The sequence below is a fragment of the Rhinoraja longicauda genome, chromosome 14 (assembly GCF_053455715.1).
Source record: "Rhinoraja longicauda isolate Sanriku21f chromosome 14, sRhiLon1.1, whole genome shotgun sequence".
In the NCBI taxonomy this organism is placed as follows: Eukaryota; Metazoa; Chordata; class Chondrichthyes; order Rajiformes; family Arhynchobatidae; genus Rhinoraja; species Rhinoraja longicauda.
Window position 1 is genome coordinate 6,975,023 of NC_135966.1, and position 21,183 is coordinate 6,996,205.

Genomic DNA, 21,183 nt, shown 5'->3' on the forward strand with positions numbered 1-21,183 from the left:
AGGTAATTACATTACAATGCTGGAGTCACGAGGATTCTTTCTGACCAAGATAAACAAAATATGTCCACCATTTGCCCATCGAAAACCCCCCTCACCTGTATCTCAGTCTGAAGAAAGGTCTCGACCCGAAACGTGACCGATTCCTTCTCTCCAGAGATGCTGTCTATCCCGCTGCGTTACTCCAGCATTATGTGTCCATCTCTGGTGTAAACTAGCGTCTACAGTTCCTTCCTACACATTTCAACCTATTACCTGCCAGTCAATAGTGTGTCCACTGTGTTGGAGATGGAGAAATCAAGATAGGGGAGAGTGGTGTCAGAGATGGTGCTTTGGTGCTGTGAGGCGACATTAGCTACTCTCCTGCGTTCCGGGACCTTGCCTGCGGCTACAGAAGATGCAAAGATCGTTGTCAAGGCTCCTGCAATCTCCTCTTTCAATAACCTGGGATATGTCCCATCAGGGCAGCACGGTAGTGTAGCAGTTGAGTTGTTGCCTTACAGAGCCAGGGACCTGGATTCGATCCTGACTACGAGGCTGACTGTACGGAGTTTGTACGTTCTCCCTGTGACCGCACGGGCTTTCTCTGGGTTCTCCGGTTTCCTCCCACACTCCAAAGACGTACAGACAGGATTCATGCAATCTCCAGGCAGACAGCACCTGAGGTCAGGACCATACCCGGGTCTCTGGCACTGTGAGGCAGCAGCTCCACCAGCTGCGCCACTGTGCCACTCTTACTGTCCCGGGTCCCAGGGAGCCGCACGCGTGGCGGGTGTGTTCCGGGGAGCCGCACGGGCCCGATCCACCCGCCGACCAACCGCGCTGCCAATCGGTTGGCACTCCGCTAGGCCCGACTCGCCCCACAGGCCTCCCAGGGGCCCGCAGAGAAGCCAGGCGGCAAGGCCTGTCTGGGCCGAAGGAGCCTCAGTGGCGGCGGCGATGGGAGCCTTGGCGGCAACAGCGGAAGCCTCGACGTGGGCGGCGGTGTGGCCTCAACGGGAGCCTCGGCGACAGCGGGAGCATTGGCGGCATTGTGAGCATGGACATTGGCGGCGGGGCCTCGGCGACATCGAGAGCCTCAACAGCGGGGCGGGGGCTCGCAATCGATCCGCTGTGGCGGCACCCGGGGGCTAGGCCACTCCCTTGGTCATTCCACTCGGCACTCAGTGGACGGGAGGGATTAGGTCACTTCCTGGGTCAGTCCCCTTGGGTCAGGTGGTCTGGGACTATAAAGGGTTTGGGTGTGTCGACTCACGTTCTTCTTGAGTGCGGTGTTTGATACCACAGGTAATAAAGTTATTAATTACTCACCTGGCGTCTGGCCTGATTACTGCGGTGACCGCACCCACTACACTGGTGACCCCGACTTTCCCTCGCAAGTCGCGATGGACCAGAACCTGCTACTACCCGACTCTTCCAGTCAACCACAACCACAACCGCTTTTGGACCTTCCCGCGGACCCTGCCGCCCGCGCCGCTATCCACGCCGTGTCGGTGTGGCTGCCTCCATTGTGGACCGAGGACCCCGACTTCTGGTTTGACCAGGCCGAGGCACAGTTCGCCCTGCGGGGCATAACTGCCGACGCCACTAAATACTTTCACGCGGTGGCCGGAGGCAGTTCCACTGCCGGACACGTGTGCCTCTACTTGTGCCCGTGCCTTGGCGGCAAATTGGATTGCCAGATTTGGGGTTCCGCTCCATATTACGTCCGACAGGGGGCCACAATTCACCTCCGAGCTGTGGTCATCCATGGCCCAACTGCTGGGGGTTAACCTGCACCGCACCACAGCGTACCATCCGCAGGCGAACGGCCTGGTGGAGCGTTTCCACCGCCAGCTCAAGGCCGCTCTGAAGGCCCGGCTCGTTGGCCCGGACTGGGTTGACGCGTTGCCGTGGGTTTTACTGGGTGTCCGCACCGCCCCCAAGGAGGACTTGGCCACCTCCTCGGCGGAATTGGTGTACGGGGCTCCGTTGACGGTGCCCGGAGAGTTCGTTCCCTCCGCCCAGGGTCAGGCAGAACAGCCCTCAGCCGCCCTGCAATGCCTTCGGGAGACGGTGGGCTCGCTGGCGCCAGTGCCGACGTCTCGCCACGGTTCGGTGCGGTCACATGTCCCTTCCGCCCTGCAGGACTGTCCTTTTGTGTTCCTGCGTCGGGATGCCCACCGGCCAACCCTTCAGCGGCCTTATGAGGGACTGTTCAAAGTGCTTGAGCGGGGCCCTGCCACCTTCGTGTTGGACATGGGGGGTCGTCCTGAGACGGTCTCTCTTTCACGGCTGAAGCCGGCGCATGTGGACATTAGCCAGCCGGTGCTACTGGTGCAGCCTCGCCCTCGGGGTCGTCCCGCGTCCCTGCCCTTACCCCCGAAGTTCCCGCGGGTGCCTTCCCCTGGCGGGGTGGTTCTGCTTCCTGCGCCCGCCGTGGCGCGCACACGGGCTGGCCGTTTCATCCGTCCCCCTGTCCGTTTCGTGCCTTCGGTTCTTGGGGGGGGGGGGTCCTGTGGCGGCACCCGGGGGCTAGGCCACTCCCTTGGTCATTCCACTCGGTACTCAGTGGACGGGAGGGATTAGGTCACTTCCTGGGTCAGTCCCCTTGGGTCAGGTGGTCTGGAACTATAAAGGGTTTGGGTGTGTCGACTCACGTTCTTCTTGAGTGCGGTGTTTGATACCACAGGTAATAAAGTTATTAATTACTCACCTGGCGTCTGGCCTGATTACTGCGGTGACCGCACCCACTACACCGCGGTCGATGTGCGAGTGGGGGGGAATGAGAAGACAACAGGGACCCGGCGTGGGGGGACCGCCGTGAGGGACTGGACCCGGTGTAGGGAATGGCGGGGGGGAAGGGCACTACTTTTACAATCCTCCGCCCAGGGTCTAAGCTTACGTCCGTTTGTTTGTTCGCTCGTCCCGGCAAGGCGCTGTCTTTTTCTTTTTTTTTCTCAATTTTAATTTAATGTTAATTTCAAGTTTTCGTGCACCTTGTAGTTCTGACTGTTGGCAGACCAATTTCCCCCCTGGGGATGAATAAAGTTTTATCATATCATTTGGTATCGTATTGTTAAGATTATCATGGTAGTAATTTCACAAGTTCTTTGATGCTTCAATAATCCTGTTACAGAATACCTTGTTTAATTCTAGGTTTATTCCTGAATCTCCACGCTGGCTACTGTCCAAAGGAAGGGTAAAGGAAGCTGAATCAATAATTCGACTCATGGCAAAGAAAAATGGCATCACTCCACCAACAGTACTTTTCACTGACGATGAGGTATTGGGGCAAGACCATTTATTTCATTGCTGTGTGGTTGTTCAGTTCTTTAATACTGAGCAATAGTTTCCCCTCAGTTATTTTCATACCCAGTGAATGTGGAGAGGATGTTTCCACGAGTCTAGGATCAGAGGTCATAGCCTCAGAATTAAAGGACGTTCCTTTAAGAGGGAGATGATGCAGAATTTCTTCAGTCAAAGGGTGGTGAATCTGTGGAATTCTTTGCCACAGAAGGTTGTAGAGACAAAGTCAATTGATATTGTTAAGGCAGAGATAGATAGATTCTTGATTAGTACGGGTGTCAGGGGTTAGGGGGTAAAGGCAGGAGAATGGGGTGAGGAGGGAGAGATAGATCAGCCATGATTGAACGGCAGAGTAGACACAATGGGCTGAATGGTCTAATTCTGCTCCTATCACTTATGATATCTCTTCTATTCAGAAGGTGATTACTCCTTGATATTGAGCCTTCTCTATATTTCAGTCTGAAGAAGGGTTCCGACCCAAATCGTCATCTATTCATTTTCTCAGCTGTCTGACCTGCTGAGTTACTCCAGCGTTTTATGTCTCTTTGGTATAAACCAGCATCTGCAGTTCCTCCCTACACAACTCCTTGACAAAGCCACTTACTTTGTTTTTTGTTATCCACTTGTTTTCAGATGAAAAGTCTTCACCAAGCTAATCGATCATTAAAAATTTAATAATGTAAACCTGACTTCACCCAAAAACGAATGGACATACATTTCCGACCAGACTTCACTGCAAAAAAATTAGGCATGAATATTCTGACAAATATGCAGCTGTACTATAACAACTGTACACATAGGGCGGCATGGTGGTGCAGCGGTAGATTTGCTGCCTGACAGTACCAGAGACACGGGTTTGATCCTGACTGTGGTGCTGTCTGTACGGAGTTTGTCCATTCTCTTCGTGACCTGCGTTGGTTTTTTCTGGGAGTTCCGGTTTCCGCCCCCACTCCAAAGACGTCCAGGTTTGTAGGTTGAATTGCTTGGTAAAATTGTACACTGTCCCTGGTGTGTTGGATGGTGCTAGTCTGCGCAGACTCGTTCGGCCGAAAATCTTGTTTTCCACGCTGTGTCTCTACACTAAACGAAACTAAAGGAGATCAACATGAACTGTGTGTCGTAACTTCTCACTGGATAAAATTATTTTTGATTTTTTTTATTAGCATTAATTTGGAGATAAGATCACATTTGCCTCATTCCATTATAAGACAGGTTCAGGTTTATTATTGTCACGTGTATGGATGTGCAGTGAAATGGTTTGTTTTACCTGCTATCCAATCAAGTCAGATAATGTTGTGCATAAACACAATCAAACCAAATTCAAGCACAATAGGTGGAGCAAAGATACAGAACGCAGAATGTAGTTCTCAGCATTATAGATATACATTACGTCGGATGCTCTCAGATCATCAGCAAGATTGTTTCACTAATTCTCTCTCCGATTCTTGCCATTTTCCCATGGGCTTTATCCTATAAACATTTATTAGTGGAAAACAGCTCTATTGCTTGTAATATTGAGAAAGGAAAAATATTGAGCTTTTGTGTTTGACTTTACTTTAGACTTTCGTGATACAGTGCAGAAGCAGGCCCTTTGGCCCACCGAGTCCACGCCGACCAGCGATCACCCCGTACACTAGCACTATCCAACACATTAGGGACAATTTAAAGATGACAATTAACCTACACACCTTTACGTCTTTGGAGTGTAGGTGGGAACAGCCCGGTGACTGTGCCTAATGAAAACAGGTACACTCTCTTGGGAGCTGTTGGGGCAGAAGACGCTTCCAGTCCGAGCGGCGGACAGGTCGGTGGCTCCAATCCTAGCGATGAGGCGAGACCGGTGACACCGACGTCGGGCAGTGGTGGATGACTCTATTGTCCGAGGTGCGGTCAGGAGATTCTGTGGCGGCAGGCGAGACTCGAGGATGGTCTGTTGCCTCCCTGGTTCCAGGGTTCAAGATGTCACGGAACGACTTCAGAACATCCTCGAGAGGGAAGGTGAACTGCCAGAAGTAGTTGTGCGCGTGGGGACAAAGGACGTCGGGAATAAGAGGAAGGAGGTTGTGCAATGTGAGTTTAGAGAGTTAGGAAAAAGACTGAAAAGCAGGACTTCTCGGGTGGTTATCTCTGGATTGCTTCCTGTACCTTGTGCTGGTGAGTGCAGAAACAGGGAGATATGGGATCTGAATGTGTGGCTGGGGAGCTGGTGCAGGGAGCAGGGATTTAAATTTATTGACCACTGGGATCTCTTCTGAGGTAGGGGTGACCTGTGCAAAAGGGACGGGTTACACCTTAACTGGAGGAGGACCAACTCTCTGGAAGGCAGGTTTGCTAGTGCTACATGTGTGGGTTTAAACTAAATAGTGGGGAGAAGGGGTTGACAAATTGGGAGTATAAAGATGGTGTTAAAGGGGAAGTGAGTTCAGGAAAAGTTGCAAATGACTACCGAATTAATGGGAAGGAAAGTTCGAGAAGGGATAAGAGAGTAAGGTCAGGGCCAATAGTGAGAGGGGAGGTGAATACCGAAGTTAAAGTGCTGTATTTGAATGCACAAAGTATAAAAAATGAAGTGGATGAGCTTGAGGCTCAGTTAGATATTGGCAAGTATGATGTTGTGGGCATTACAGAGACATGGCTGCAAGATGACCGGGGCTGGTAACTGAATATTCAGGGGTATGCGTCCAATCGAAAAGACAGACAGGTGGGCAGAGGGGGTGGGGTAGCTCTGTTGGAAATAAATTAAATTCAGTCCCTTGCGAGGGGTGACATAGAATCGGGAGATGCAGAGTCGGTATGGACAGAACTGATGAATTGTAAGGGTAAAAAGTTCCTAATGGGAGTTATCTGTTTGCAGGCTCCCAAACAGTAGCCTGGATATAGGGTGCAAGTTGCATCAGGAGTTAAAATTGGCATGTCGCAAAGGTAATGCTACGGTGGTTATGGGAGATTTCAACATGCAGGTAGACTGGGAAAATCAGGTTGGTACAAGACCCCAAGAAACGGAGTTTGTGGAGTGCCTCCCAGATGGATTCTTAGAGCAGTTTGTACTGGAGCTTACCAGGGAGAAGGCAATTCTGGATTTAGTAATATATAATGAACCGGATTTAATAAGGGGGACTCAAGGTAAAGGAGCCATTGGGAGGTAGTGACCATAATATGATCAATTTTAATCTGAAATTTGAGTGGGAGAAGGGAAAATTGGAAGTGTCAGCATTACAGTTGAGCAAAGGGAACTATGGAGGCATGAGGGAGGAGCTGTCCAAAGTTAACTGGAAAGAGACCCGAGCAGGGATGACAGTGGAACAACAATGGCAGGTATTTCTTAGAATAATACAGAAGATGCAGGATTAGTCCATTCCAAAGAGAAAGAAAGATTCTAAGGGGAGTAAGAGGCGACCGTGGCTGACAAGGGAAGTCAAGAACAGTATAAAAATAAAAGAGAAGGAGTATAACTTAGCAAAGATCAGCGGGAAGCCAGAGGATTGGGACGCTTTTAAAGAGCAACAGAAGATAACTAAAAAGGCAATATGGGGAGAAAAGATGAGGTATGAAGGTAAGCTAGCCAAGAATATAAGGAGGATAGTAAAACCTTCTTTAGGTACGTGAAGAGGAAAAAAATAGTTAAGACAAATGTGGGTCCCTTGAAGACAGAAACAGGTGAATTTATTATGGGGAACAAGGAAATGGCAGACGAGATGAACATGTACTTTGGATCCGTTTTCACTAAGGAAGACACAAACAATCTCCCAGATGTACTAGTGGCCAGAGGACCTAGGGTGATGGAGGAACTGAAGGAAATTCACATTTGGCAGGAAATGGTTTTGCGTAGACTGATGGGACTGAAAGCTAATAAATCCCCAGGGCCTGATGGTCTGCATCCCAGGGTAAGTAAGGAAGTGGCTCTAAAAATCATGGACGCATTGGTGATCATTTTCCGTATTCAGGATTCAGGATCAGTTCCTGTGGATTGGAGGGTAGCTAATGTTATCCCACTTTTTAAGAAAGTAGCGAGAGAGGACCAGTTAGCCTGTCATCTGTGGTGGGGAAGATGCTGGAGTCACTTATAAAAGGTGAAATAGCGACACATTTGGATAGCAGTAACATTTGGATAGCAGTTGAATCTTCTGTTTTTCTTCCAGCTTGAACATATACAGAAGAAACAAGTAAAATCTGTTCCAGTTACTCAATTGATGAACTCTCGCAATATCCTAGTCATCACAGTCATTAACTTACTCATATGGTAAGTATGAGATTCAAGAAGAATATTCAGACGTGTTTATTAAAAAATATCTGTGAGGAATACGTTCTTTTATCGGCACAGTGGCGGAGCGATAGTGTTGATGCCTCACAGCACCAGAGTCCCGGGTTCGATCCTGACTACAGATGCTGTCTGTGCAGTGTACGTTCTTCCTGTGACTGCGTGGGTTTCCTCCAGGTGCTCCGGTTTCCTTCCACATTCCAAAGAGTGCCGGTTTGTCGGTTAATTGGCTTCTATAAAATTGTGAATTGTCCCTAAAGTGTCGATGCAAAGCTGGCATAGCAGAACTAGTGTACGGGTGATCGTTGGTGGACAAGGACTTTTTTTTTAACCAAACATAATTTAAATCCATTATTTATGGTGCTATTTATAATGCAAAACAATACAAACAAACCCACCGCCATAATACAAAATAAAACAAATATTCTTAAATATGAAATAATTAATTCCCCATTCTTATTGAGCATCCATTCCAACCTCCGTGGTGCCCAACGGTCCCGGAAATTCCCCACGGCATCCTACGTGCAGCGTAGGTTTACTAGGTTAATTCCCGGATTGGCGGGACTGTCATATGTTGAAAGACTGGAGCGACTAGGCTTGTATACACTGGAATTTAGAAGGATGAGAGGAGATCTTATCGAAACGTATAAGATTATTAAGGGGTTGGACACATTAGAGTGCCATGGGGAAAGCGTAGTCCCTTTCTATTACCACCTGGGCACGGACGTGACGCCGGAAAAGGGGCAGACAGCCGGCTCAGGCAGAGCCCTCTTCCACCTGGCGCCATGACTCACGGATGGCCAGTTTTGCCAGGACTAGGAGCAACCCAACCAGGACATCTTCGGCCCTACCATCTCCCCTACGCACATGGTGTCCATAGATGAGGATGGTGGGTGTGAAGTGAACTTGGACAGGTTGTGTGAGTGGACGGATGCATGACAGATGCAGTTTAATGTGGATAAGTGTGAGGTTATCCACTTTGGTGGTAAGAATAGGCAGGCAGAGTATTATCTGAATGGTGTCAAGTTAGGAAAAGGACGTACAACGAGATCTGGGTGTCCTAGTGCATCAGTCACTGAAAGGAAGCATGCAGGTACAGCAGACTGAAGAAAGCCAATGGAATGTTGGCCTTCATAACAAGAGGAGTTGAGTACAGGAGCAAAGAGGTCCTTCTGCAGTTGTACAGGGCCCTAGTGAGACCTCACCTGGAGTACTGTGTGCAATTTTGGTCTCCAAATTTGAGGAAGGATATTCTTGCTATTGAGGGCGTGCAGCGTAGGTTTATTAGGTTAATTCCCGGAATGGCGGGACTGTCATATGTTGAAAGACTGGAGCGACTAGGCTTGTATACACTGGAATTTAGAAGGATGAGAGGAGATCTTATCGAAACATATAAGATTATTAAGGGGTTGGACATGTTAGAGGCAGGAAACATGTTCCCAATGTTGGGGGAGTCCAGAACAAGGGGCCACAGTTTAAGAATAAGCGGTAGGCCATTTAGAGATGCTTCGGCAGACTATTTAGTTTAATTTATGAAGTTTAGTTTAGTTTAGCTTATTATTGTCAAGCATACTGAGGTACAGTCAAAAAGCGTTTTTGTTGCGTGTGATGCAATCAGAAAAAAGATTAAATACATGATTACACTCAAGCCATCCACTGTGTTCAGATACAGGACAAAGGTACAAGCTTTAGTGCAAGATAAAGTCCAATTAGTGCTAGTTTGAAGGTCTCCAATGAGGTAGATGTGAGGGCAGGACTTTTTAAGAAAGGAGGGAGAGAGAAAACAGGAAATTATAGACCAGTTAGTCTGACATCAGTGGTGGGGAAGATACTGGAGTCAATTATAAAAGACTAAATTGCGGAGCATTTGGATAGCAGTAACAGGATCATTCCGAGTCAGCATGGATTTACGAAGGGGAAATCATGCTTGACTAATCTTCTGGAATTTTTTGAGGATGTGACTAGGAAAATTGATTGGGGAGAGCCGGTGGATGTTGTTGTACTTCGTGGTCCGGTACCTGTTGTACCTTTGGTGACTCTGGAAGGACCACAAGTACACTTGTGTAAAAAGGTTACATTGCTGGAGCTCAACTCCAGGCTGTTTATTCCGTGGCCACCTGCATCCAGAGTGACCGCCTATACACACCCATTACTTATATACACAGCCATACAAAGTAGTTCTTGGATACACAAAGTAGTCCCAGCAATATCACAACATCCCCCTTGTCTTATATATTACAACATCCCCCTTGTCTTATATAAAATTGTTTTCTTTACCATTCGAGGGCTAAAATATATTTAACAAACAAAACCAAAACACCATTACTTTTTGCAAACAAAACCAATAACACAATTAAACACAATTGCTTTTTTTCGCCATCATGGTGGTCACTCCTCTGCGGAATTTCACTCATCGCCGGGTGGTCACTCATCTCCGTGTGGTCACTCATCTCCGGGTGGTCACTCATCTCCGTGTGGTCACTCATCTCCGGGTGGTCACTCCACAGATATATACATTTATACAAAAGCATCAAATATAATACATTAAGCTTTCATTATACAGATCACTACACAGGTCATTAAACACAAAATATTCATTTTGTTCCACATCTTCCCCTCAAGAAGACCTGCTGTGTAGATCAAACGTAGTGTAGGCTCTAGATGCTCCACCACCATGATTTGCCTGCCACTGCTGGCCTCCCACTGCTGGGCTGGCACTGCTGGGCTCCCACTGCTGGGTTGGCACTGCTGGGCTCCCACTGCTGGGTTGGCACTGTTGGGCTCCCACTGCTGGGCTGGCACTGCTGGGCTCCCACTGCTGGGCTCCCACTACTGGGTTGGCACTGCTGGGCTGGCACTGCTGGGCTCCCACTGCTGGGCTGGCACTGCTGGGCTCCCACTGCTGGGCTCCCACTGCTGGGTTGGCACTGCTGGGCTCCCACTGCTGGGCTGGCACTGCTGGGCTGGCACTGCTGTAATCGCGGTGCGATCGCGCTTCCTGCAGTGCGCTCTGGCCCCACCCACAGGTGCTCCCCGGCAGCTGTTGCTCAACTTTTCGAACGCGCTGCCGATGGCCCTGCCCACAGGTGCTCTCCGGCTCCGCCCACAGGTGCTCCCGGCAGCTGCCGCGCAATTCCAATGCGCTGCCGCTGCCTCGGGCCCAGGGCCGACCCGACTCTACGGTCGACGTGCCTGGGTGAGTATTTAGTGCCTCGGCCTTACCGGCCGCCGCACCTCCGTGGGTGGTCGGTCCCTCCGGTCGCCGACCCCCTCCGGTCGCCGCACACCTCCGTGGGTGTCGGTCTCCTCCGGGGCTCTCCCGGTTGCCGCACACCTCCGTGGGTGTCGGTCTCCTCCAGGGCTCTCCCGGTCGTCGCACACCTCCGTGGGTGTCAGCCCCCCCCCGGTCGCCGCACACCTCCGTGAGTGTCGGTCTTACCGATCGCCGTACACCTCCGTGGGTGTCGGTCTTCCCCGGTCACCACACACCTCCGTGGGTGTCGGGTCTCCCGGTCTTTCCGGTCACCGCACACCTCCGTGGGTGTCGGGTCTCCCGGTCGCCGCACACCTCCGTGGGTGTCAGCCTCCCCCGGGGCTCTCCCGGTCGCCGCACACCTCCGTGGGTGTCGGTCTCCTCCGGGGCTCTCCCGGTCGCCGCACACCTCCATGGGTGTCGGTCTTCCCCGGTCACCGCACACCTCCGTGGGTGTCGGGTCTCCCGGTCTCCTCCGGTTACCGCACACCTCCATGGGTGTCGGTCTTCCCCGGTCACCGCACATCTCCGTGTGTGTCGGGTCTCCCGGTCTTCCCCGGTCACCGCACATCTCCGTGTGTGTCGGGTCTCCCGGTCTTCTCCCCCGCGAAGCAGTCACAGGCTTCTAATCTCGGGCCTACACAGGTGCTGGGGCGTGACGTGAGCCTACACGCACCTCCCCCAGCAGCTTGCAGCGTCACGTCGGCAACTCGGCGCCGACTACTGAGCAGGTAACTATACCAACTCACACTGGCCCTGTCGGGATGCACTCCAAACGTCCCGTACCGAGCTGGAAACTTTTCTTTCGTTTTGTTTCCCTTCAGGGCTCTTTTAAAAAAAAATTATTTTTATTTTATTTTTTTTAACCTTTTCTGCTCGGGCATGCTTCATTCCCTCCCTAGGCGAAACACCAAGCCGCTGCCACCATGTTGTACTTCGTGGTCTGGTACCTGTTGTACCTTTGTTATGACTCTGGACGGACCACGAGTGCACATGTTTAAGATGTTATCATGGTGCAGCTTGTAATCCAGGCTGTTTATTCCAAGGCCGCCTGGATCCAGAGTGACCGCCTAATCACACCCATCACTTATATACACAGCCATACAAAGTAGTTCTTGGATACATAAAGTAGTCCCAGCAATATCACAACAGATGTGGTGTACCTCGACTCAGAAAGCTTTCGACAAGGTCCCATATAGGAGATTGGTGGGCAAAATTAGAGCGCATGGTATTGGAGGTAGTGTACTGACGGATAGAAAATTGGTTGACAGACAGAAAGCAAAGAGTGGGGATAAATGGGTCCCTTTTAGAATGGCAGGCAGTGACTAGTGGGGTACCGCAAGGCTCGGTGCTGGGACCGCAGCTATTTACAATATACATCAATGACTTGAATGAAGGAATTAAAAGTACCATTAGCAAATTTGCAGATGATACAAAGCTGGGTGGCAGTGTGAACTGTGAGGAAGATGCTATGAGGTTGCAGGGTGACTTGGACAGGTTGTGTGAGTGGGCGGATGATGCATGGCTGATGCAGTTTAATGTGGATAAGTGTGAGGTTATCCACTTTGGTGGTAAGAATAGGAAGGCAGATTATTATCTGAATGGTGTCAAGTTAGGAAAAGGGGACGTACAACGAGATCTGGGTGTCCTAGTGCATCAGTCACTGAAAGTAAGCATGCAGGTACAGCAGGCAGTGAAGAAAGCCAATGGAATGTTAACCTTCATAACAAGAGGAGTTGAGTATAGGTGCAAAGAGGTCCTTCTGCAGTTGTACAGGGCACTAGTGAGACCGCATCTGGAGTACTGGGTGCAGTTTTGGTCTCCCAATTTGAGGAAGGATATTCTTGCTATTGATGGCGTGCAGCGTAGGTTTACTAGGTTAATTCCCGGAATGGTGGGACTGTCATATGTTGAAAGACTGGAGCGACTAGGCTTGTATACACTGGAATTTAGAAGGATGAGAGGACATCTTATCGAAACGTATAAGATTATTAAGGGGTTAGATACGTTAGAGGCAGGAAACATGGTCCCAATGTTTGGGGAGTCCAGAACAAGGGGCCACAGTTTAACAATAAGGGGTAGGCCAGTTAGAACAGACTTGAAGGATCTGCTGCTAATGTTTTGATGCCAGATACCACAGGACACGTTATTATCCACTTTCTTATCCACTCCCTACACATTAGGGGCAATTTACAGAGGCCAATTAACCTACAAACCATAATCTGTGCAGGGACCTCTGTTGTTTGTGATGTATATAAATAACCTGGATGTAAATGTAGACGGGTTGGTGAGTAATTTTACCGCTGACACCAAAATTGGAGAAGTTGCAGACTGTGAGGAAGGATGTCAGAGATATAATGGATATAGATCAACTGCAGAAATTGGAAGAGAAATGGCAGTTGGAGTTTAGCCTGAGAGACTGCAAGGTGTTCCATTTTGTGAGGTTGAAGTTGAGAGTAAGGCAAAAGTATACAGTTAATAGCAAGACCCCTAACAACATTCATACACAGAGGAATCATGAAGTCCAAGTTCATAGCTCAGTGAAGATGGCAGCACAAGTGGACAGGGTGGTAAAGATGGCAGATGGTATGCTTGCCTTCATTATGAGGGACTTTGAGTGTAAGAGTCAGGAAGTCATGATACAGCTCTATAGGACTTTGGTTGGGCCGCATTTGGAGTATTGCGTACAGTTCTGGTCGCCCCATTACAGGAAACGTGGAGGCTTTGGAAAGGGTGCAGAGGAGGTTTACCAGAATGCTGCCGGGATGTGAGGGTTTCAGCTGGAGAGAGAGGTTGGATAGACTTGCTTTGTTTTGTCTGGAACTTTGAAGGTTAAGGGGAAACTTGATGGAAGTATATAAAATTATGAGAGGTATAGAAAGGGTAGACAGTCAGAACCTTCTTTCCAGGATGGAAGTGACCAACACTAGAGGGCACAGCTACAAGGTGAGAGGAGAAATGTTTAATGGGGATGTGTCAGGCGAGTTTTTTTACACAGAGAGCAGTGGGGGCCTGGAACGCATTGCCAGGGGTGGTGGTGGAGGCAGATACGATAGTGGTGTTTAAGAGGCTTTTAGATAGGCATATGGAAGTGCAGGGAATAAAAGGACATGGATCACACACAGTAGGTGAGATCAGTTTATCTTGGCATCACATTCAGCACAAACATTGTGGGCTGAAGGGCCTGTTCCTGTGCTGTACTGTTCTATGTTAAAACAAGGCTGCAAAGGCCACAACCTGTTCAGGTTCTACAAATGACATGAAATCAAATGGAAGAAAAAATCCAAGAAAAAAGACCAAAGATAGACACAAAGTGCTGAAGTAACAGCGGGTCAGACAGCATCTCTGGAGAAAAGGAATAGGCGACGATTCGGGACGAGACTGTTCCTCAGACTGAGAGTCAGGGGAAGGGGAAACGAGAGATATATACTGTGATATAGAGACAAATGAATGAAAGATATGCAAAAAAGTAATGATGATAAAGAAAGCATTGTTGGCTGTGGGCTAGGTGAAAATGAGTTACAGACAATGAGATTCTACAAAACAACAAAAAGAGGTTGGGAGAACTATAATAACAAAAGTGTTTGACAAGAGGTATTTGCCTTTTTTATTTTGCAGGCTGTTTCTAGCAATTGGATACTATGGTCTGTCTCTGAACGTCCCGAATCTCCATGGCAACGACTACCTGAATTGTTTCCTCTTTGGTGCCATTGAGATTCCGGCCAATTTCGCAGCCTGGCTTCTCCTCCGGACATTTCCACGCAGGCTCAGACATTCAGGCATTCTTGTTCTGGGTGGGGGTGTTCTGCTCTTCATGAACCTCATACCATCAAGTAAATTTTACACTGCTTCTACAGTGACCCTAGTGTGATAATCGTGAACAAGCCTTTAGACATCAGACTGCACTTGACTTTAGAGATACAGCGTGGAAACAGGTCCTACGGCCCACCGAGTCTGTGCCGACCAGCAATCACCCCGTACACTAACACTATCTTACACACTAGGGACAATTTACAGTTTTATAAAAGCCTATAAACCTGTACGCCTTTGGAATGTGGGACGAAACCAGAGCATTCAGAGAAAACTCACACGGTCACAAGGAGGACTGCCACATTAAATCTTTCCTGTATAGATTTATGGACTCAATACCACCTCCACGATACCAACATGATACAGTGTCTGAAGGAGGGTCCTGACCTGAAATGTCACCTATCCATATTCTCCAAAGATCCTGCCTGACCCGCTAAGTTACTCCAGCACATTGTGTCTTTTTACGGTACAGTATTTGTTGGCTTTTTAGTATTAAAGATAGACACAAAGTGCAAGAGTAACTCAGTGGGTCAGGCAGCATCCCAGGAGAACATAATATTTGAGTTTTGTTTAGGTTAGTTCAGCTTAGTTTTGTTTAATTTAGATCAATTTTGACAAACAGTGCAGAAACAAACCCTTTGGCCCACCGAGTCCGTGCCGACCAGTAATCCTCGCACATTAACACTAGCTTACACAAATTAGGGACCATTTTACAATTTTACCAAGCCAATTAACCTACAATCCTATGTCTTTGGAGTGTGGGAGGAAACCGGAGCTCCCAGAGAACACCCCACACAAGCCACAGGGAGAACGTACAAACTCCATACAGACAGCATCCATGGCCAGGATTGGATCCGGGTCTCTGGCGCTGTAAGGCAGCAACTCTACCATTACACCACTGTGCTATTTATCGAAGCAATTAACAGTTTGAGCTACCAAATGAACGAGCTTCATTGAATGGTCGACCATCTCTCACAACAATGTGTCAAAAATCACATCATAAGGCCCTATCAGTTCGTAAAGATGAAATACACTGCATTGCTTCCTTTATTTCAAAAATAAATCCACACACACCAATTTTAAAGGCAGAGAAAAGATACAAAAGTTTCCCAATGTTTATTCTTTGGAGCTAACATGATTGGAGCTAACATGTACATGTAACCGAATCAGGCAAGATGGCGCCCAACCCAGGCAACTATTAGCATGCTAACCACAGAAGCAGATCTACAATCACATATTGCACTCGCTCCACACTCTTAAATCTCCACTCCTACAGCAACATTTCTTACTTTAACTATGATCTCCTTAAACTCCTCCACATTATTCCCTTATCATGTATCTACACACTGTAAATAGCTCGATTGTAATCATGTATTGTCTTTCCACTGACAGGTTAGCACACAACAAAAGCTTTTCACTACATCGATTGACAGTAAACTGAACTGAACTGACTGGGGAAAACTAAGCTATGTGTTACGTTTGTGACTGATCCACACAGCTTGCCAGTTGCAGACCGACAGCATTAATACAGCTCTTCCTGCTTTTTTCTAGATCTTTCAATACTTTCTACAGTGCTGGTGTTAATTGGAAAACTGGGAAACACATGTGCTTTTGGCATGGTTTATGTCTACACTTCCGAACTATATCCAACCCCGATGAGAAACACAGGTGTTGGAGTTAGTTCAGTGGCTTCCATAATTGGCAGCATTATTTCTCCTTACATTGTTTTACTTGGTAAGGCAACAATGACCCCTGTTGATTTTTAGTTTTTTTAATATAGAGATACAGCACGTGAACAGGCCTTTCGGCCGACCGAGTCCGCACCGACCAGCGATCCCCGTACACTAACACTATCCTACAGACACTAGGGACAATTTACAATTTTACCTAAGCCAATTAACCTACAAACCTTTGTCTTTGGAGTGTGGGAACAAATCAAAGATCTCTGAGAGAACCCACGCAGGTCACGGGCGAGAACGTACAAACGCCATACAGATTGGAATGTAGTCAGGATCTAACCCAAGTCTCTGGCGCTGTAAGGCAGCAACTCTACCGCTGCGCCAGCGTGCCGCCCTATTCTTGCCGGACCCAAGGTTTCCCAGCAGAACATTGCCCAGAGCATCACACTCCCTCCACCGGCTTGTCGTCTTCCCACAGTCGATTCGGACCAGACGGGATAGCCTTCATTGCCCTCGTGCATCAATGAGCCTTGGGTGCCCAACACCCTGTCGCTGGTTTGTGATTTGTCCCTCCTCGGACCTCTGTCGTAGGTACTCGCCACTGCTGACCGGGAGCACCCCACAAGCCTTGCCATTTCAGAGATGCTCTGACCCTGCCATCTGGCCATAACAATTTGGCCCTTGTCAAAGTCGCTCAGGTCTTTACTCCTGCCCATTTCTCCTGCATCCAACACATCAACTTCAAGAACTGACTGTTCACTTGCTGCCTAATATCTCCTACCCCTTGACAGGTGCCATTGTAACAAGGTAACCAATGTTATTCACTTCACCTGTCAGTGGTCATAATGTTTTGGCTGATCTGTGAAAATAATTAAAACCCAGGGAGTGGAAAATATGTAGAGATTACTTTCGTTTAGTTTCAAGGGTTTCAAGGTCAGTTTATTGTCACATGTACCAATTAAAGGACAGTGAAATTTGAGTTACCAGTTTAAAGATACAGTGTGGAAACAGGCCCTTCACCCCACCAAGTCCTTTTCGAGCCTCCCAATGGGGGTCCCTCTATGCAGGGATTCTGCCCCTCTACATCGGGGGCCTGTGGTGGAGGTTACTGCACAGAGGAGTCCCTTGCAACCTGTTTCTCTCGCGGTTAACAGATTTGCCAGCCGCCTGCCACTTTTGCGGGCTGGAAGATTCGGTCTTCCACGAGTACATAGAATGTGTGAGGTTGCAGCCCCTGTTCCCAAATCTAAAGATCTGAATCTAAAATCTAAAATCCAAATCCTTGCCTTCTGGCTGCACTTCACACCCACCACCCTCATCTTTGGACACCCTGTGCGTAGGGGAGATGGTAGGGCCGAAGATGTCTGGTTGGGTTGCTCCAAGGCCTGGCCAAGCTGGCCATCCGTGAGTCATGGCGCCAGGTGGAAGAGGGCTCTGCCTGAGCCGGCTGCCTACCCCTTTGTTGGGATAGTGTCAAAAATCCTTATATTCTACAACTTAAAGTAACCTTTGTTTGCCCTCTCTCTCCGTCCCTCCCCCACCCTATGTCTAGTTTCACTATCCTGATTAATTTTATTGATTGTATGCCTCCTTGTCACCTTCCCCTCAGCAAGCAATGAACCATTCTACATTTCCTTATCGTCTGCTTTGATCTGTAATTTACACACATTACCCTTCCATATCTCTGTGTCTCCCTCTCCCCTGACTCTCAGTCTGAAGAAGGGTCTTGACCCGAAATGTCACCCATTCCTTCTCTACGGAGATGCTGCCAGTCCCACTGAGTTACTGCGACATTTTGTGTCTATCTTCGGTGTAAACCAACATCTGCAGTTCCTTCCTACACATGAAGCTTTTGGTTCATTGGTCTTCATCAGTCATGATACTGAGTGTAGAAATTGGGATGTTATGTTACAGTTGTACAAGACATTGTGACGCTTTATTTGGAATATTGTTTGCAGTTTTGGTCACCCTCTTATAGGAAGAATGTTACTAAGCTGGAAAGAGTGCAGTGAAGATTTATGAGCATGTTGCCAGAACATGAGGGCCAGGCTAGGAGTTTATTCCTTGGAGCACAGGAAACTGAGGGCTGATCTTAAAGATGTGTATAGTTATTTGTTTTGCATGCTATGCAATCAAACCAGCAAAACCATACATACGTACATGCATACATATATACATACATACATACTATATACAATCAGTTCAAACTCAAGTACAAGAGATAGAGCAAAGGGAAAGATACAGTGTGCAAAATATAATCCTCAGCCTCATAGCGTTTCAGTTCCTTACACAAAGTCCAATGTCCTCAATGGGAAACAGGTGAATGGGACAGTACCCTAGGTTATGGAATATATCATTGTTAGTGGTGATGTGAGCTGTTGAAATTATTTTGGAGTTGAAATATGCAATGATATTTGTTTGTATCTCAGTACTTGAGTATGTATTAAAGGAGGGGGTGACAGATTCTGAATACATACACCCACATTATTTGAAATTAAGAACACGAAGAATGCAATGATGCATTTGATTAACATAATGAAAGCAAAACAACCCATATCAGTTTGACAATGTCCTAGCCAACTGCAATAGTGAAGTAAGAAAGATTTAGTCTTTAATTTCCCAATTATCCCATAACATTGGGTGGTGTTATATTGTGCTCATGAAAATTACAACGTAACAAATAAATTCTAGTCCAGTTTTGGAGCAAATGGAAAGGCCGTGCGGAGTTGGTGTTCAAAGTAACGGACGATTTATTAAAACTGAAGCACACCATGAGACCAGTCAAGGCTGATCTCCTGAGCACAACTTCAGTACAGCTTTTATATTCTCAGCTGAACAGATTACACAGAAACTTGGTTAACAGCAAAACTAGGTCTTGATTACAGAATGGAAGTTACAGAAAGGCTTAATGAGGTAACAAACTAGGTCTTAATTACAAATTAAAATGATTATCCACAAGTCTAACTTAGGTGACATTAGATCCAATTTTCTGTTACAACGATGGGTGCCCGTTATAATATCATTCATGAAGTTCTGGAAACTTGGGTGTCGTCACTGCTGCATTCCATGTCTCTACTTTTAGGCTTTGTCAATGGTTCCCTTTCACCAAATTAGCACAATCTATATCCCTATTTACTAGTTATTAGCCCTCACTAATCTTTTCTCTGCAACATACAGTCTCAAGCAGATGATCAATCATGTATTGTCTTTACCATGTATTGTCTTAATTATGTATTGTCTTTCCGCTGACTGGTTCGTACGCAACAAAAGCTTTTCACTGTATCTCGATACACGTGACAGTAAACTAAACTCAAACTCAAAAAATGTTTCCCATCTTCTCACCAAGAAGGGATATCACTGTAACCAGACCAGGAACAATGAAAATAACCTACACCTGAAATTGGAAATGACTTGAATATACATTTTGTGAAGTGATTTTGATTTCACATTGGCGTCTGTTGCATGAAATACTTCGGCTTTTTTTTATCAATTAATTGATTTTCACTTGTAGGTAAATGTATGCTTCCTTTTCACAGATATTTATCAAGAGAACCTGCCGTTTATTGTGATGGGGGTGTTGATGGTGTTCTCAGCAATAGTGGTTTTGTTTCTGCCAGAAACGTTCAATATTCCTCTTCCAGACACCATTGACCAAATGCAAAAAGTTAAATGGTAAGTCAACGAGGTCTTTTTCATTCTCTCCCTTTCTGAAAAGAAACTTCTGCCCCAAATGACAGTTGCTGTAGTGTAGTGTCTCGTTTGTTTATGGGTGGACTGAATTCCAGGTTGACATACTGGACTAGTTCCATTTGCCTGCGTTTGGCCCATAGTCCTCAAACTCCTTCCTATCCTATCTGTAATGTATCTGCTCTCATCAGGTTTGAATGTTATAACACATGATACAGGTACTATCACAGCGTTTAAGAAACATTTGGACAGGTACATGGAAAGTGTGGAAACTGGCCCTTTGGCTCAACTTGCCCACATCAACCAATATGTCCCATCTACACTAGCCCCACCTACCTGCATTTGGCCCATGTCCTTCTAAATCTGTCCTATCCAAGTTCCGAAGACAGACACAAAATCTGGAGTAACTCAGCGGGTCAGGTAGCATCTCTGGAGAAAAGGAATAGTTTAAGTTTTTGGTCAAGATCCTTTTTCAGACTTCTTCAGGAACTGCAGGTTTCCAAGCTGTATGACACTATGACTATACCTAAACAACATAGAAACCAGAGCGTCTCATTATTTGCTTGTTTAACTTTTTTTAGTTATTTGATTGTATAATTCTCTCAAGTAATGCACAGGGTGGTTTGGCAAAAACCTGCATGCAGCGACCCCACATGCTTGCAATCTGTGTCACAACAATGCATTGTTGCAAACACACAGCTCATGATGATAAACTCTGGAACTGAACTTTGTTGAATTAAAACTAACCTGACTTGAAATAAATGATACATTTGGACATTTACAAGAATTTGTTTTAGGTATATGTCCATGGTTCATGACTTATTTTGTTCAAATACAGGTGCAAAGGTTTTCACTCCGATTCAACTCAAGCCAGAGTAAACAATGTGGTGATTTTCAAAGAGGAAATGCTTTGAGCACAGATCTTCACCAGCAGCCAAAGAACTGAGGAATTTATTGCCATTTGGGTCAGAGTCCAACTCTTCAGGAGTGGCAACTGCAGAAGTGGCAACTTCTTCCGTTATGATACAAAATGAAACTGAGATACCTGGTGATCACAGTGAAATGATCAGATCTTCTGCCTAGAATAGGATTTGGTGATTCTTCCAAAGCTTCACGAAACCAAATTACTCTAAGACATTATTTAAAAAAGGACATGAACATTTTATGGCTTCCTTGCATACTTTATATTCCTTGGATATTTTCCTCTTTGG

General features: G+C 47.1%; 1 protein-coding gene across 1 annotated transcript in view; it reads left to right on the top strand.

The window, feature by feature from the left end:
- Positions 1-20,886, top strand: part of LOC144599811 (organic cation/carnitine transporter 2-like) — a 31,012-nt gene extending 10,126 nt beyond the window's left edge. The window contains exons 5-10 of the mRNA XM_078411058.1: positions 3,136-3,262; positions 7,425-7,525; positions 14,415-14,629; positions 16,158-16,340; positions 19,822-19,957; positions 20,811-20,886. Of these exons, the coding sequence (XP_078267184.1) occupies positions 3,136-3,262; positions 7,425-7,525; positions 14,415-14,629; positions 16,158-16,340; positions 19,822-19,957; positions 20,811-20,886 (838 nt within the window). The remainder of the gene's footprint in view (positions 1-3,135; positions 3,263-7,424; positions 7,526-14,414; positions 14,630-16,157; positions 16,341-19,821; positions 19,958-20,810) is intronic.
- The last annotated feature ends 297 nt before the right edge of the window (positions 20,887-21,183 follow it).